This window comes from Corticium candelabrum, chromosome 7, assembly GCF_963422355.1.
Source record: "Corticium candelabrum chromosome 7, ooCorCand1.1, whole genome shotgun sequence".
NCBI classification, from domain to species: domain Eukaryota; kingdom Metazoa; phylum Porifera; class Homoscleromorpha; order Homosclerophorida; family Plakinidae; genus Corticium; species Corticium candelabrum.
The window spans coordinates 6,280,184-6,294,643 of record NC_085091.1 but is presented as its reverse complement, the minus strand read 5'-3'; the positions used below and the strand labels follow the sequence as shown (position 1 = coordinate 6,294,643).

Sequence of the window (14,460 nt, the reverse complement as noted above, 5' to 3'; positions counted from 1 at the left end):
TCGGAGTCTCCATACATTACCGCGACCTATCCGGGTCAGCTTTCCAAATATCACAGCTTTTCGTCGGAAGTCGTAATTTCTTAACACGGTCTCTCAGACGAGGCCCGTCGTAATCATTGTTTTGCCTACTGCTTTACTCTATGGATCCAGTCGTCAGAAAATTGCGAAAGAAACTGAGACAAATAGAAGCTCTAGAGAAATTAGGAAGAGAGCTGAGCAGCGAAGAAGCCGACAAGGTCGCACGAAAACACGAAATCCGCACAGACCTGCAATCGAGACTGCAGGAGAGCAACAGTCAGCAAGACTTGGCGTACGATACCTCTTCCGTACTCACTACAGAAGTCTCAAGTGTGTCTGATGAATCAACTTGTAATGAGAAGACAAACATTAGACGCGGTCACGTGAGAGAACCAGAATCAAGATACCCGGATAATGACGTCACAACTAATGTTACAACGGGCGCAGTCTCTTTACAACAACCGCAAGATTCGCTTAATAAACAAGAGAAACAAATGTATCAACAAGTAATCAACCAGAATGACCAACAAATTGAAAATGGCAAAACTAATTCGTTACCTGCGAAGGAACATGGAGACGACAGTGCAACAGATGAGAGTCGTGTTGATAGTATAGATGTGTCTCCGGTTGTAGCAAAGGGCCAATCTAGGAAGAAACAAAGCGGCAAGAAACGAGCTCCGTCAAATGCAGAGATCTTTCGGAGTGGAAAGTTTGGCGTCCAATTATTAGAGGGCCACAACGATCGCATTCTATCAGTAGATTGTGATGACTCCATTGTGGTGACTGGAAGGTATGACATGAAACAAACATTATAAATAGTTGCAACTCGGTCTCTGGTTACTGGGTGGTCTCAGTCTCTGGTTACTGAGTGTTTTCCATACTGTTGGAGTTTAATATGAATTGGTGTGATGTTTTAGTGTAGATACTATGGTGAAAGTTTGGGATGCTGCTAGTGGAGTGGAGCTGAAGAGCCTCGGAGGTCATGAAGGGGCTGTTACGTCAGTCGTGATTGTAGGGAAACATGAGCAATTATGTATAGGTATGATGGGAAATTTAATAAAATGATAGCAGGCTGGTGTGAAGAGATAGACAGACAGATGAGCAAACAGACAGACAAACAAACAGACAAACAGACAGACAAACAGACAGACAGACAAACAGACAGACAGACAAACAGAAAGACAGACTGACAGACAGACAAACAGATAGAACGACAAACAAACAGACAGACAGACAAACAGACAGACAAACAAACAGACAGACAAACAGACAGACAGACAAACAGACCGACAAACAAACAGACAAACAAACAGAAAGACAGACTGACAGACAGACAGACAGACCGACAAACAAACAGACAGACAAACAAACAGAAGAGACAGACACTGTATTGTAGTATTGATGTTGAAATAAATGAAAGACAGACAGACAGACCGACAAACAAACAAACAGATAAACAAACAGAAAGACAGACTGACAGACAGACAGACAGACAAACAAACAGACAGACAGACAAACAAACAGAAAGACAGACAAACAAACAAACAGAAAGACAGACAGACAAACAGAAAGACAGACTGACAGACAGACAGACCGACAAACAAACAGACAGACAGATGAACAGACAAACAGAAAGACAGACACTGTATTGCGGTATTGATGTTGAAATAAATGAAAGACAGACGGACAGACGAACAAACAGACAGACAGACTAGGCCTTCAAACGATTTGAATCGGCACTACATGGGTCTCGGAGGCCGAGGTTAGAGACAGACAGACAGACAAACAGACAGACGGGGAGACAGATGGACAAGCGGGTAACTGGATGTACAATAGTTGTCACATTGTGTACATAACATTTAGTGGTATAGTGTTGCTCACTTGCTATTGAATCATTTACGGATGTTATTAATGAGTACGTGGGATAACATTCACATGACTGTGTACGTACGTGCATTTGAGATATTTGTGATATTCAGCCACACATGCAGTGTCTGCATCTTTATCAATGGATTCAATTAACAACAGAAATTACAAAAAATAATTTGCTACATACATGTATATACAAAGATACGTATTAAAACTTGGAAAGTACACGGTTTCTGACAAAATTCAAAAATAATTGTAAACACGTGTAGGCTGGAAATGTCAACTCTATATACACTTATTGTTGACAAAGTGTAGATTGTATGTATTTATTTGTAGCTGATAGTTCTGGTGGTTATGATTATCCTGATGACAGTTGTGTGATCATCAGTGCATCTCTGGATTGTACGTTCCGACTGTGGAATGAAAGAGAAGGTAATTGGCATTCTATATCTTGCAATCTGATTTTTGGAATTGCTACAACTTGTGTTCATAGGTTTACTGATCAAGTCAGTTTACACCTTTTCTCCTCTGAGATCCGTACGCTACTCTTCTAAGAAAATTCTGACAGGATCTGGTTTGTTTATGCATAGTCACCTTAGTCTATTTGTCTGTCTGTTTGTCTGTCTGTCTGTCTGTCTGTCTGTCTGTCTGTCAATGGTAGTATATTTTCAAACATGAACTATGGTACAATAGCAAATAAAGGCTAATTACGAGTCCATACAGATTTCAAGTTCTATAAGATTATATCTGTCTGTCTGTCTGTCTGTCTGTCTGTCTGTCTGTCTGTCAATACATATGTTTAGAATTTCAACACTATTACATTCTAAATGGTTCCAGCAAGGAAAAGGAAAACATGCTACAACAATGTCCAGCGACCCTTACGGCTGCTTACTACGTAGGACGATTAATTAACTGTACGCTATAAGCAGTACAACTGTTCTTGCTAAAAGAAAATCTACATAGTTTTCTTGAGAGCACTTGTGCGTTGCATCTCTGGAGGCTGACGGACAGGCAGCATCTCCAGTATGTCTTGAACTCGCCACTGTTTGGGTGTCCATCTTCATCTACAGATAATAGGGACAGATGATGTAGAAACTGGCGGGCTTTCCATCCCCAGCGGCCATAATGCTAAAAGACCAGAAGGATGCAATTGGATGCATTTCCCATAGCATCAGTCTCTTCTGTCTGTCTGTCTGTCTGGCTGGCTGTCTGTCAAAGAACATTTATTGAAAACATCAATGCTAATACAGAAAAGGCTACATATAACACTAAGAGTTCAAGATAAACGACCGTAGTCTGTCTGTCTGTCAGTCTGTCTGTCTTTCTGTTTTTCTGTCTGTCTGCCTTACTTTCCTTTTAGTTTCGTATACCAATCTCAGCAGCCTGTTTCTCGATTTCGTTGTTTTCCTATCTCCTAGATGGAGGAAAGTTGGAGTTGTGGGACATCGAAACTTGCAGCAATATCGTATCCATACGTGAGCACGATGTGGCCATTGCTTCTATTTGGGTAAGTCTGCATTGTAATCACACTGTCACCACATATGTACCAGTAGATAAGTCAATTATTTTCAGTTTATAGTTACTGTCATGTGTGTATGTAGTAGGTTATGATACCCATTCACACAGACCACTAGAGCGGTGACAGTCCAGGCCACAACCCAATATTCATTATTCACAGTTCAGTAATGGTCGCCAAACGAGGTCAACAAAAGCAGGCTGTCGATGCCCATCATGACTACACAGACCACCTAAGCTGTCCAACCACATAGTGATATCGTGCAGGCTCAGCAAACATGCCAGTCTTCCGTATTTACAGACAAACAGGTTGGAACAAAGATGTTTAGAAGAATGGGGAGATGACAATGGAAATTAAGCTGCCACATTCATAAGTCTGGCACACTTTGTGTTTACTACAGCATGCCTTTGTTGCACTGTACATGTACAACTGTAGCATGGTATAAGACCTGTGTTAATGGAGTGAAGAGGGATAACCTGATTTCAGACATTCGGGTCGTCGGGTCGGCTGGATAGTGTAAACTGAGTTGCTTGTCGTGTTGTGTGTGTTGGGTGTCAACACTCTAACTGTTATGTTGGCTCTTGTTCTGTAGTTTGACTTCCCTGATGTTGTGACTGCGGACGTGTTGGGATGTGTGATAGTGTGGCACGTTAGCCGGTCGGCACCCGGTGTGTGTACATTCGAGAAAAAGGGAAGTCGTCGTTTAGATTCAAAACACACCGATTCGAGTGACGTCACAAACACTGCACTCTACCACTACACAATACACTCACTCTGTGTGAATATGGACAAACGGCGTGTTTACTGGGGTGACAATGGCATTAATATCAAAATGTGGAATATTGAAACAGGTTGTCAATCATCACAATCGTATTAGTGATTTGAGTTCGGGCATGTCGTGTGTTGTAGGAGATGTAGCCAAGCTACAAAATCATTCAGGATGTTGGGGAAGCACGAATGCTGTTGCACTCTGTGGCCTGTGGGTCGTAGCAGCCGGTTACAATCTAGATTCAGGGCAAGGCTATCTGACTGGTACGTGTCTCTTGTACTTACTGACTGCATGTAGGGCATGCAGCCAGACATTTTAGTAACCAACTGAGCAATATACTGAATTTCCACAAGTACATGTAGTAACCCAGGCTTACTATTACTACTCCAGATGTTGGGTGGGCCTCGCCCACACTGAACGTAAAATAGCTAATTTATTTAATCACTTGAACCAATATTTCTGAAAGTTCTCGTCAAAAGCCGTTGGTGGAAGTCTCATTTTCAAAGGTTAGGTACGCCATGACCCACCTAGCCCACCCTGCTTTGCCGGCCGTTAAGCACGTGTTACTAGTTTACCTTCCTCAACAGAGAACACGGGTACCCATGCATGTTATGCTTCCATTGACAAATGTTTTGTCTGTCTAAGATATACTTCTGAGCCACACCTTGAATAGATGTTGTGCTGCCTTCCATACCAGCCACCCGCTTCTCTTCAATTGTGAACGACCTTCTCTTCACAGCTGCCATATTCTGAATGACTTCGGTCCATGCGGCTTCCCTCGCAGCTGCAAGACTGCGTTACGCAGACAAAAGTATGCAGTCATTCATTCAGCACGTTGCTGTTTATCGTATGGGTCGCTGTTTGAGCATGGGTTGCTACTCGTGGAAATACAGTACCGTATTCGCCCGTAATAACGCCCATACTGAAATAACGTCCATGCCCGTATATACGCCCATGTGCGACAGGTCAGAACTTTCAGACTGAAAAGACGCCCATGCCCAACTATATGCCTATGCCCAATTATAAGCCCAGGGTATGCATGCGCAGACAAAACAAAATGGGGTCCGCAGAACATTCATCTCCATCTGTGTGCGTATGATGAGCTGGTGTCAGCGTTGAGTGAAAGTGTTTACTGCTAGATTCATGTCTTCATTGCAATTACCGACCCTGATGCTCTTGACAGGCTTAGTTTCTGCATGTATGCTGATGCTTTATGGATACCAGCACTTTGATCTTGCAAATGGTACTTGCAAGCATTTGTGATATTTCTGTGTTCAAGTATTTAGATGATGGCTGGCCAAACGACAACATGTTGCGACCATGTCCTGGTATACGCCCATAAAAAAGTGTTTCTTTTCTATACGTCCAGGGCGTTATTACAGGCGAATACAGGATATCATTCTGAGATGTTGGCAAAAATCCGTTTTTAAACTGAATCGGAGACTAGTCGTGTCATACTGGTACTGTACCATAGTGTAATTGATTAATTTCTCAAAGCAGTCTAGAGAGCAAGATCAGACATTGGAATGTGTTGGTTTGACTCTATTGAAAGACGTCCAGCTCCGACAGCTAAAACATGATGGAACCACAAATCGCGATTATGTTATCTCATTGTGTGTTGGGTCGTCCTCTATCTCATGCATACCAAATTTACGGTAACGCTAAAAGGTCAAAACAACATTTACACCAAAATTTGGATGCACTGACATACACATGATTTACAGTATCATACACCTGGTTCACAGTATGTGCCGTTCAGCTGAGCGGCAACAACCAGCACGTGGCTCATCAGAAATGAACGGAAACAGAAACATTGTGAACAGCTGCCGCGTGGCAAAAGCGGTAAGACCCAAATGTCAGCGGCATGCCATTGAGGATAGGCTAGTAGTGATCTTGGCCCAATCATAATCTACTATGAATCATGTGGGCAAGTTTATCCAGGTACCACACCTCATGAGCCAGACAAAGGACGCTGTCGCCAAAATGTTATTTGTGAACAGAGACTGCAGCGCGGTCACATGCTCGCACCAGACATCAGCACCCAGCGGTTTTCTGCACCTCGTCGCTGAAGTGAACAGCAAATATTATGAACCACCAGGCTTTACTCAACACAATCACGTTTTTTATTTTCTGTGACTAGAAACATAGGTGTAGGTACTGTGGGAGCTAAGGGGGCTATGGCCCCCAATAGTTTCCCTGCCTAATCATAATGTTTGATCTCCCAAATCTCGAAAAATCCCTAGACCTAGAGCTCTATGCCTATGAGAAACATTTGGTTAAGGTTTGAAATGGATGTGATGATTGTTTGTGTACAGTTAGGAATGCAGACGACAACACCTATGTAGCAACAGTATCCTGTCCAGACTGTCCGTGCATCGACTGTCTAACATGTTGTCCTTCGTCTGGAAACGACAAGAGATGGCGATGGTTCACAGGCGGTAAACAACTAAGAATGTGGGAGTGGTCAGACCCGAGTAGAAAACTTCCCAGAAAAAGGTAAACGCAGTAGCCTAACTAACCACAAAATGTCTACAAATAATGTGTGATATACGTTGATGTGTTACAGTGGACCTCGATCAATAGTATCACCCATTTCCGATCCTCAATTCGAGGAGGCACGTGATACAGACACAGAAGAATCTGAGTCAGATTCGGAATCTAATGGAAGCTCAACCGAGCAGCCAAGCGACCCTAAATCGACAAAAAATCTCGACGAGCAGCCGCAGTACTCATCGATCTGGTCCTGGTGCAACATACTGTAGGTCGATGCTTCAATACGTAGACATCCAGTTGAGTCATTTGTTCGTATTCAAACCGACCGAGTCGTACTGATATCTATTGCTACAAAAACCGTTTACGTCTAAAAAACGGGAACTCATTTCTTTACATATAAACAGTCTTGAATATACCATAGAGAAAACAAGCGTTGTAATAATAACATTATGTATTCGGTAACACTGTGGCTAATGATGCACATAGATCATGATATTACACAAGTTGCTGACTTTGTTTCATCGTCTTCTGACGTATCCTTAGGCAGTTTCGGTGTTCCGTCGAGTCTCTTCAACGATGGCAATTCCTTGAAGATTCTAGACCCAATGTAGTCACGTGACCACACTCTAATATGTAACACACTTTTCAACTTACTTTCGTCTGTAGTTTTCTTGAAACGTGCAATGGTTTCCCGACAAGACGAGCGACTCGATGGGCGTCTTCCGTAGGACGGAGATACCGCTGAGCGTTTCTATCCCGTTGTTTGACAACGTTAGATGCTTCAACGCCGGTGTCCGTGGTAACTGTTTGAATGAGTGCAGTGAATTACCTTGTAGATACAAATGAGTACACCTGGAACACATAAAGGGTTCTACTACTGGACTTGGTTGTAGTGTGTGTGTGTGTGTGTGTGTGTGTGTGTGTGTGTGTGTGTGTGTGTGTGTGTGTGTGTGTGTGTGCCTGATCGATGGACGTACTGAGGAAGTGATACGGAACTGAGGTCTGTGAGTGAGTTGTCGAGGAGCTGCAGTCGTTCGCAACGAATGAGCCTTCGTAACGTCTTCAGGAAGTGTCCATGCTGGAAATCATCTCCCAAGTCTTGAAACGAGAGATTGGCACACTACATACATACATACATTATTACATACACACTGAACAAACAAACTACAGCGCAAGTGTAAGTAATCAACGTACCCTATACTACATACTGGGGATTTCCAAACAACAAAGATCACAAGCTAGGCAATCATTTGGTAACTGCTTTCGTGTACAGTCTATGGGATGCTTTGAGAATCAAGATTGTTGTGTGCATGTTGTAACGTTGTGCCACAAAAGTTGGTAAGTATTCTGAGACTTCACACGTAATGTGTTACTATGCTACAGCACCAGGGTATGGCAACTAGACGGTGGTCTTACAGTTGAGCTTTATGGTCTTACAATGTCAAACAGTTGAGCATTGTCAGGGCCGAAAGAAGAATTTGGAAGCAATGTCAGTGTTGTATCTCACGAGCTGAGCATTAACCAGAAGACAGTAGACAGTATGAGAATCGAGAAATAAGAAAAGGAACCTATCAGACTCTAGAATTGCTGACAAGAGTGTAGGAGGGCAGTTGGGCCTGGTCATGTTATGAAGTTGTCTGCATTGAAGAACAAGTATTGACGTGATTTCAGAGTCAACACGATAGGCACCTTTCTGTCAACTACTTCCATGTACGAGAAGAGGTTTCCTAAAAGCACCCGGGCACTACTGACAACAAATATTTTTCAGAAATTTCCATTTCCATATTGCAGTGCTGAGTGCTGTTTGGAAATCTCCGGTACATCTACATGTTGTAGTCTACACGGTAGTAGCAGCAAGCAAACAAAGGGTGCGGTTGATGTAATACAATACAATAATATTAGCTTGTGCAAATCACCTGTTATACTAACTACATGTCCAACTAGCTCCCACATTTGTAAACCCTCTGGTTGCTAAGATATACGAACTTATGCCAGAGAAACAGAGATATCATGCAAACATATGAGTACCAACTCTTCTTGGCTATCTGGCCTTCGTATACCAATGTCAATTGACTGACTTCATATGCATGAATAAGATACTGAACACTCATTCATGATTGGACATTCTTCTGTTACTGATAGACATCAAAATCCTGTCAGTAAGTGTCACGAGCATTCTCTTCATTAAAACAGAGAAAGAGTTCTTGTATGACAAACGAATTGTTTGATCACTGAATCAGTGAATGTAAGTACATGCAGCGGCATATGAATGGCCGTTTTGGAGACATGCTTTTACGAGCGCACGCACACACACACACACACACACACACACACACACACACACACACACACCAGAAAAACAGACAAATGAACGTACAAACAAAAGACATACGTATTGACAACTACACAGACCAACAGATAGGTAGACAGATGCAGACAAAGCAGACTCCCACATACACCCCTTAATTAATTAATTAATTCTATATCAGGTTAACAAAACATTCAGATGTTCACTATTTCATGCATGCCTCCCTCGCAGCAATTTTTCCCTGGTACAGAAAGTCAATACTCCAACACAAAAGATCCAGAGCAAACATTATTAAAAGGCCATGCACAATGAGCATTAGCACCAAATAGCTTGAGGCCTCGTTCTATTGTCACTCAAACCTTTCAACATCCATCCTACCATTTGTTCATTAAAACCCTTGAATGCCCTTATGTGTAATGCTGTACAGCAGTTCAATAAAATTCATAACAAATGTACATCATTAATATCAATAATTTATAATCTTCAATTTATTTTTTATTATTTTCTTAAATGTGTCGATAAATTTCTCTTACCGTTGTGTTCTCCCAGTTTTCCATCTCGTTTCTGAAGTTGCGTCGCTTGAGACGCCGGTTATCCGGGTCTTCGACTACATTCACGTCTTCCGGCGGCTTCCGATACTGCCGATCTCCCTTGACAGGACCCTCCCGGATGCGCGGAGCGCGCAGCATATCTCCCTTCACGTCGTTCTCGCGCAGATCATACCAGCGCGAATGACAATAACGAGACGATGGCAACTACAAAACAAGTAGGCGTGGCTGTCAGACACGCCCCCAACCAACATTCCAACAAAATTCATTCACGACGTTCATGCACGACGTTCATGCTCCACGTTTTTCTTCACGCATACACGAATCACATGGGCTACGACATATTTGAGATTCTAAACGCTGCTTACAGGAGGGAGGGTGTTGTTGCGAGCGTTTCCGCCTGTTGCTTTGCCTGTTGGGTCCGTAACAACCAGAACGGGCTGCGATTGGCCGGTGACGCTCGTCGTTGAGAGAGATGGCGCGAAGCCCGAGCTGGAGCCGTACGAGCTATAGCGTGACAACGTACTGCGAACAACAAACAGAACGAATGTAGTTAGTGTTAGTTTTGCCGTTTGTTTGCTCGTCGAGATGCGTTTCGGGCATGAGAGACGCGAATTCGTATTCACTCACCCTTCCGACATGATGCATGACAGAGACCGAGTGTAGGTAACAAGCGAGATGAGTCGGCACGCCACGTCTCTAGGTTATCATGTGACGTCACGCGTAGGCGGAGACCGACGGTAACAACAGCGTGCGTTACTAATGGTGATTAGCAGACAATGCGATGGGGTCGATTATTTTTGGAAGTGGCACTGCTATGGTGTCTGGAATCACTCAAAGAGCCATTCGATTTGTGCATATGCATTGCACTAGACATCACAGTAGAACGACGTTGTAGTGTTTTGAGAGATGGTTTTCTGTGTGTCTGTGTGTCTATCTGTCTGCGTGTCTGTCTGTCTGTCTGCGTGTCTGTCTGTGTTTCTGTCTGTCTGTCTGCGTGTCTGTCTGTCTGTCTGTCTGCCTGTCTGTCTGTGTTTCTGTCTGTCTGTCAATACATATATTTAAAATTTCAACACTATTACATTCAAAAATGTCAGTCTGTCTGTCTGTGTGTCTGTCTGCGTGTCTGTCTGTGTGTCTGTCTGTCTGTCTGTGTGTCTATCTGTCTGCGTGTCTGTCTGTCTGTCTGTGTTTCTGTCTGTCTGTCTGCGTGTCTGTCTGTCTGTCTGCCTGTCTGTCTGTGTTTCTGTCTGTCTGTCAATACATATATTTAAAATTTCAACACTATTACATTCAAAAATGTCAGTCTGTCTGTCTGTGTGTCTGTCTGCGTGTCTGTCTGTGTGTCTGTCTGTCTGTCTGTGTGTCTATCTGTCTGCGTGTCTGTCTGTCTGTCTGTGTTTCTGTCTGTCTGTCTGCGTGTCTGTCTGTCTGTCTGCCTGTCTGTCTGTGTTTCTGTCTGTCTGTCAATACATATATTTAAAATTTCAACACTATTACATTCAAAAATGTCAGTCTGTCTGTCTGTGTGTCTGTCTGCGTGTCTGTCTGTGTGTCTGTCTGTCTGTCTGTGTGTCTATCTGTCTGCGTGTCTGTCTGTCTGTCTGTCTGTCTGTGTTTCTGTCTGTCTGTCTGCGTGTCTGTCTGTCTGTCTGCCTGTCTGTCTGTGTTTCTGTCTGTCTGTCAATACATATATTTAAAATTTCAACACTATTACATTCAAAAATGTCAGTCTGTCTGTCTGTGTGTCTGTCTGTCTGTCTGTGTTTCTGTCTGTCTGTCAATACATATATTTAAAATTTCAACACTATTACATTCAAAAATGTCAGTCTGTCTGTCTGTGTGTCTGTCTGTCTGTCTGTGTTTCTGTCTGTCTGTCAATACATATATTTAAAATTTCAACACTATTACATTAAAAAATGTCAGTCTGTCTGTCTGTGTGTCTGTCTGTCTGTCTGTGTTTCTGTCTGTCTGTCAATACATATATTTAAAATTTCAACACTATTACATTCAAAAATGTCAGTCTGTCTGTCTGTGTGTCTGTCTGCGTGTCTGTCTGTGTGTCTGTCTGTCTGTCTGTGTGTCTATCTGTCTGCGTGTCTGTCTGTCTGTCTGTCTGTCTGTGTTTCTGTCTGTCTGTCTGCGTGTCTGTCTGTCTGTCTGCCTGTCTGTCTGTGTTTCTGTCTGTCTGTCAATACATATATTTAAAATTTCAACACTATTACATTCAAAAATGTCAGTCTGTCTGTCTGTGTGTCTGTCTGTCTGTCTGTGTTTCTGTCTGTCTGTCAATACATATATTTAAAATTTCAACACTATTACATTCAAAAATGTCAGTCTGTCTGTCTGTCTGTCTGTCTGTCTGTGTGTCTATCTGTCTGCGTGTCTGTCTGTCTGTCTGTCTGTACGTGTGTCTGTCTGTCTGTGTCTGCGTGTCTATCTGTCTGCGTGTCTGTCTGTCTGTCTGCCTGTCTGTCTGTGTTTCTGTCTGTCTGTCTGTGTGTCTGTCTGCGTGTCTGTCTGTCTGTCTGTCTGTGTGTCTATCTGTCTGTGTGTCTGTCTGTCTGTCTGTACGTGTGTCTGTCTGTCTGTGTCTGTGTGTCTATCTGTCTGCGTGTCTGTCTGTCTGTCTGCCTGTCTGTCTGTGTTTCTGTCTGTCTGTCAATACATATATTTAAAATTTCAACACTATTACATTCAAAAATGTCAGTCTGTCTGTCTGTGTGTCTGTCTGCGTGTCTGTCTGTCTGTGTGTCTGTCTGTGTGTCTGTCTGTCTGTCTGTGTGTCTATCTGTCTGCGTGTCTGTCTGTCTGTCTGTACGTGTGTCTGTCTGTCTGTGTCTGTCTATCTGTCTGTCTGTTTGTCTGTCTGTCATTACATATATTGTCAAACACACTGAACTATTATTACACCATCTAGGCACTAAATACTACCCAAGCCAATTGGGCTTGGTTCTACTTACGACTATTTATGTTTATGTGACTGTCTTTTGAAACAATCATCTTTATTTCTCTGTCAATCACTGTCTGTGTGTCTATCTGTGTGTGTGTGTGTGTGTGTGTGTGTGTGTGTGTGTGTGTGTGTGTGTGTGTGTGTGTGTGTGTGTGTGTGTGTGTGTGCGCGTGCTTGCATGCGTGCGTGTCTGTCTGTCTGTCTGTCTGTCTGTCTGTCGAATGCATATATTTTCATAAACCAGTATTATTACAAGTTATGATGATCTAAACTAAATAATTCTAAAAACTACACAAACAAAAAGGACAAATTTAATAGTAGACCTTACACATACGATGATTTAATAATTTGCAACTGTAGTGTTCATTCTGTAAATGCTATATAACATGTCTGCTATAACTTTAGCAAGGTTTCTCTGCAGTTGAATGGAGATGAGAGATCTCCACTTGGTCTTGAATTGGGCCTTGTTTTCTTTCCCTCATCATCTCTTGATGACTCGGCCAGCATGTTCAGATAGTTGGAGGCTTGTATCCCCCAGCGACCAAAATGTTCAAAAACCAAGGAAACAAAAGATATGGTTCTGATGCCTCCTTGAACAAGCTCTTGGTTGTATTTAACTTCTTTTGTCTCCTCCCTCTTTGAGGCCGCAATACCTGCTGTGCTAGCCCATGCTAGCAAGTCACTGCACCAGGCATACATTAGAGAAATGTCTAGTTCTGTGTCGTGGCCAGTTTGGGGATAGATAACAACAATATCTGGTCTGTTGTTGTTGGGGTATCGATGAGTCGGTTCTTTGCTGTGCTTTCGGAAGTTCAGTTCGGTCAAATACTCTGACCAAACATGCACGATAGAGTTGTCTGTCTGTCTGTCTGTCTGTCTGTCAATACCATGGCACATAATATTATATTCTCTTACATCAGAGCTATTACAGCTAGGCTAACCATTTTCCGAACAAATACTGTGTGTGTGTCTGTCTGTTACCTATTCTCTAACATCAAACTATCATGCACACAAAAATTTTACGAGTCCACCACTAATAAGTAAGCCAAAAAGAATACGATCTAAACCTAAGATAAACAACCACTAACGAAATCTAACTGAACTAAAGTCTGTCTGTCTGTCCAATACATATATTTCAAACACAATCACTACTACATGATACTAACACTTAAAAGAGAACAATGCAAACTACCCGAGCTGACTTAGTGGCTGAAAAACTGGGTAGAGCAAAATTATCTATGGCACAGTCAATGTTATTGGTGAGAGCGGAGATTTTTCTCATTATGACCTCAGCGTTGCACTTTTGAAGTTGAGTTGAAAATCTCTTTCTCCAGATGTCTAGAAACTCAGCAGGGTTAGGTCAACCAAGTTCACATCACGTGACTTCTTGGCTAGCCTTTCCAGAACGGTGCCAGAGCTATATTCAGGTCAACGTTGCAACCTTTATCAAAAAGCCACAATGTCTGCATGGTCTATCATTTGAATTCAAATAGCGATGCCGTGGCTCTGATCAATGGTGTACATTTAGCTCACGAACACAATCAGACCAAGTAGATGTCTGTCTGTCTGTCTGTCCATCTGTCTGTGTTTGTCTAACGTATGGTGTGTGTGTGTGTGTGTGTGTGCGCACGTGTGTGTGTGTGTGTGTGTGTGTGTGTGTGTGTGTGTGTGTGTGTGTGTGTGTGTGTGTGTGTGTGTGTGTGTGTGTGTGTGTGTGTGTGTGTGTGTGTGTGTAAACACAATATATCCTAAACAGCTTAATTAAGATATCAATATGAAATTTTCAAAATATTAAAACCTTACCAACATCTGAAATAAGATTTTTCAAATGTGGCATTCAACATTGGAAATTGCTGTAAACGTAAAAGCAATTTCATTGTAATTTAATAAATCAAAATAATGTGTTAAAATGGTACACAATTTGTATGAATTTTTGGACGTGCCATTCAACGTTAATGTAAGTTCAAAAACATAACTTTATTGTTA

The 14,460-nt window shown here is 42.4% G+C and overlaps 2 protein-coding genes across 2 annotated transcripts; one reads left to right on the top strand and one right to left on the bottom strand.

The window, feature by feature from the left end:
- The first annotated feature begins 57 nt into the window (after window positions 1-57).
- LOC134182278 (uncharacterized) lies at window positions 58-6,995 on the top strand. Its single transcript, XM_062649674.1, has 9 exons — window positions 58-808; window positions 936-1,057; window positions 2,224-2,319; window positions 2,381-2,461; window positions 3,306-3,394; window positions 3,996-4,254; window positions 4,313-4,435; window positions 6,488-6,668; window positions 6,739-6,995. The coding sequence occupies exons 1-9, from the start codon at window positions 141-143 to the stop codon at window positions 6,932-6,934; spliced, it is 1,815 nt and encodes a 604-aa protein (XP_062505658.1). The 5' UTR covers window positions 58-140; the 3' UTR covers window positions 6,935-6,995.
- On the bottom strand, window positions 6,971-10,234 carry LOC134182280 (acidic leucine-rich nuclear phosphoprotein 32 family member A-like). Its single transcript, XM_062649675.1, has 6 exons — window positions 10,152-10,234; window positions 9,890-10,046; window positions 9,507-9,728; window positions 7,643-7,785; window positions 7,320-7,517; window positions 6,971-7,261 (listed from the first exon to the last, which is right to left on the bottom strand). The coding sequence occupies exons 1-6, from the start codon at window positions 10,160-10,162 to the stop codon at window positions 7,153-7,155; spliced, it is 840 nt and encodes a 279-aa protein (XP_062505659.1). The 5' UTR covers window positions 10,163-10,234; the 3' UTR covers window positions 6,971-7,152.
- Window positions 10,235-14,460: the final 4,226 nt, after the last annotated feature.

What these genes read in the sequence shown, in the direction of transcription:
- LOC134182278 (XM_062649674.1), top strand. Translation starts at nt 141, where the DNA reads ATGGATCCAGTCGTCAGAAAATTGCGAAAGAAACTGAGACAAATAGAA. An exon ending in GAAAATTCTGACAGGATCTG is followed by an intron (nt 2,462 to 3,305) that starts GTTTGTTTATGC and finishes CCTATCTCCTAG; the next exon opens with ATGGAGGAAAGTTGGAGTTG. An exon ending in AGAAAACTTCCCAGAAAAAG is followed by an intron (nt 6,669 to 6,738) that starts GTAAACGCAGTA and finishes GATGTGTTACAG; the next exon opens with TGGACCTCGATCAATAGTAT.
- LOC134182280 (XM_062649675.1), bottom strand. An exon ending in AAAACTGGGAGAACACAACG is followed by an intron (nt 7,786 to 9,506) that starts GTAAGAGAAATT and finishes GTATGTATGTAG; the next exon opens with TGTGCCAATCTCTCGTTTCA. An exon ending in AGTTCCGTATCACTTCCTCA is followed by an intron (nt 7,518 to 7,642) that starts GTACGTCCATCG and finishes TATGTGTTCCAG; the next exon opens with GTGTACTCATTTGTATCTAC.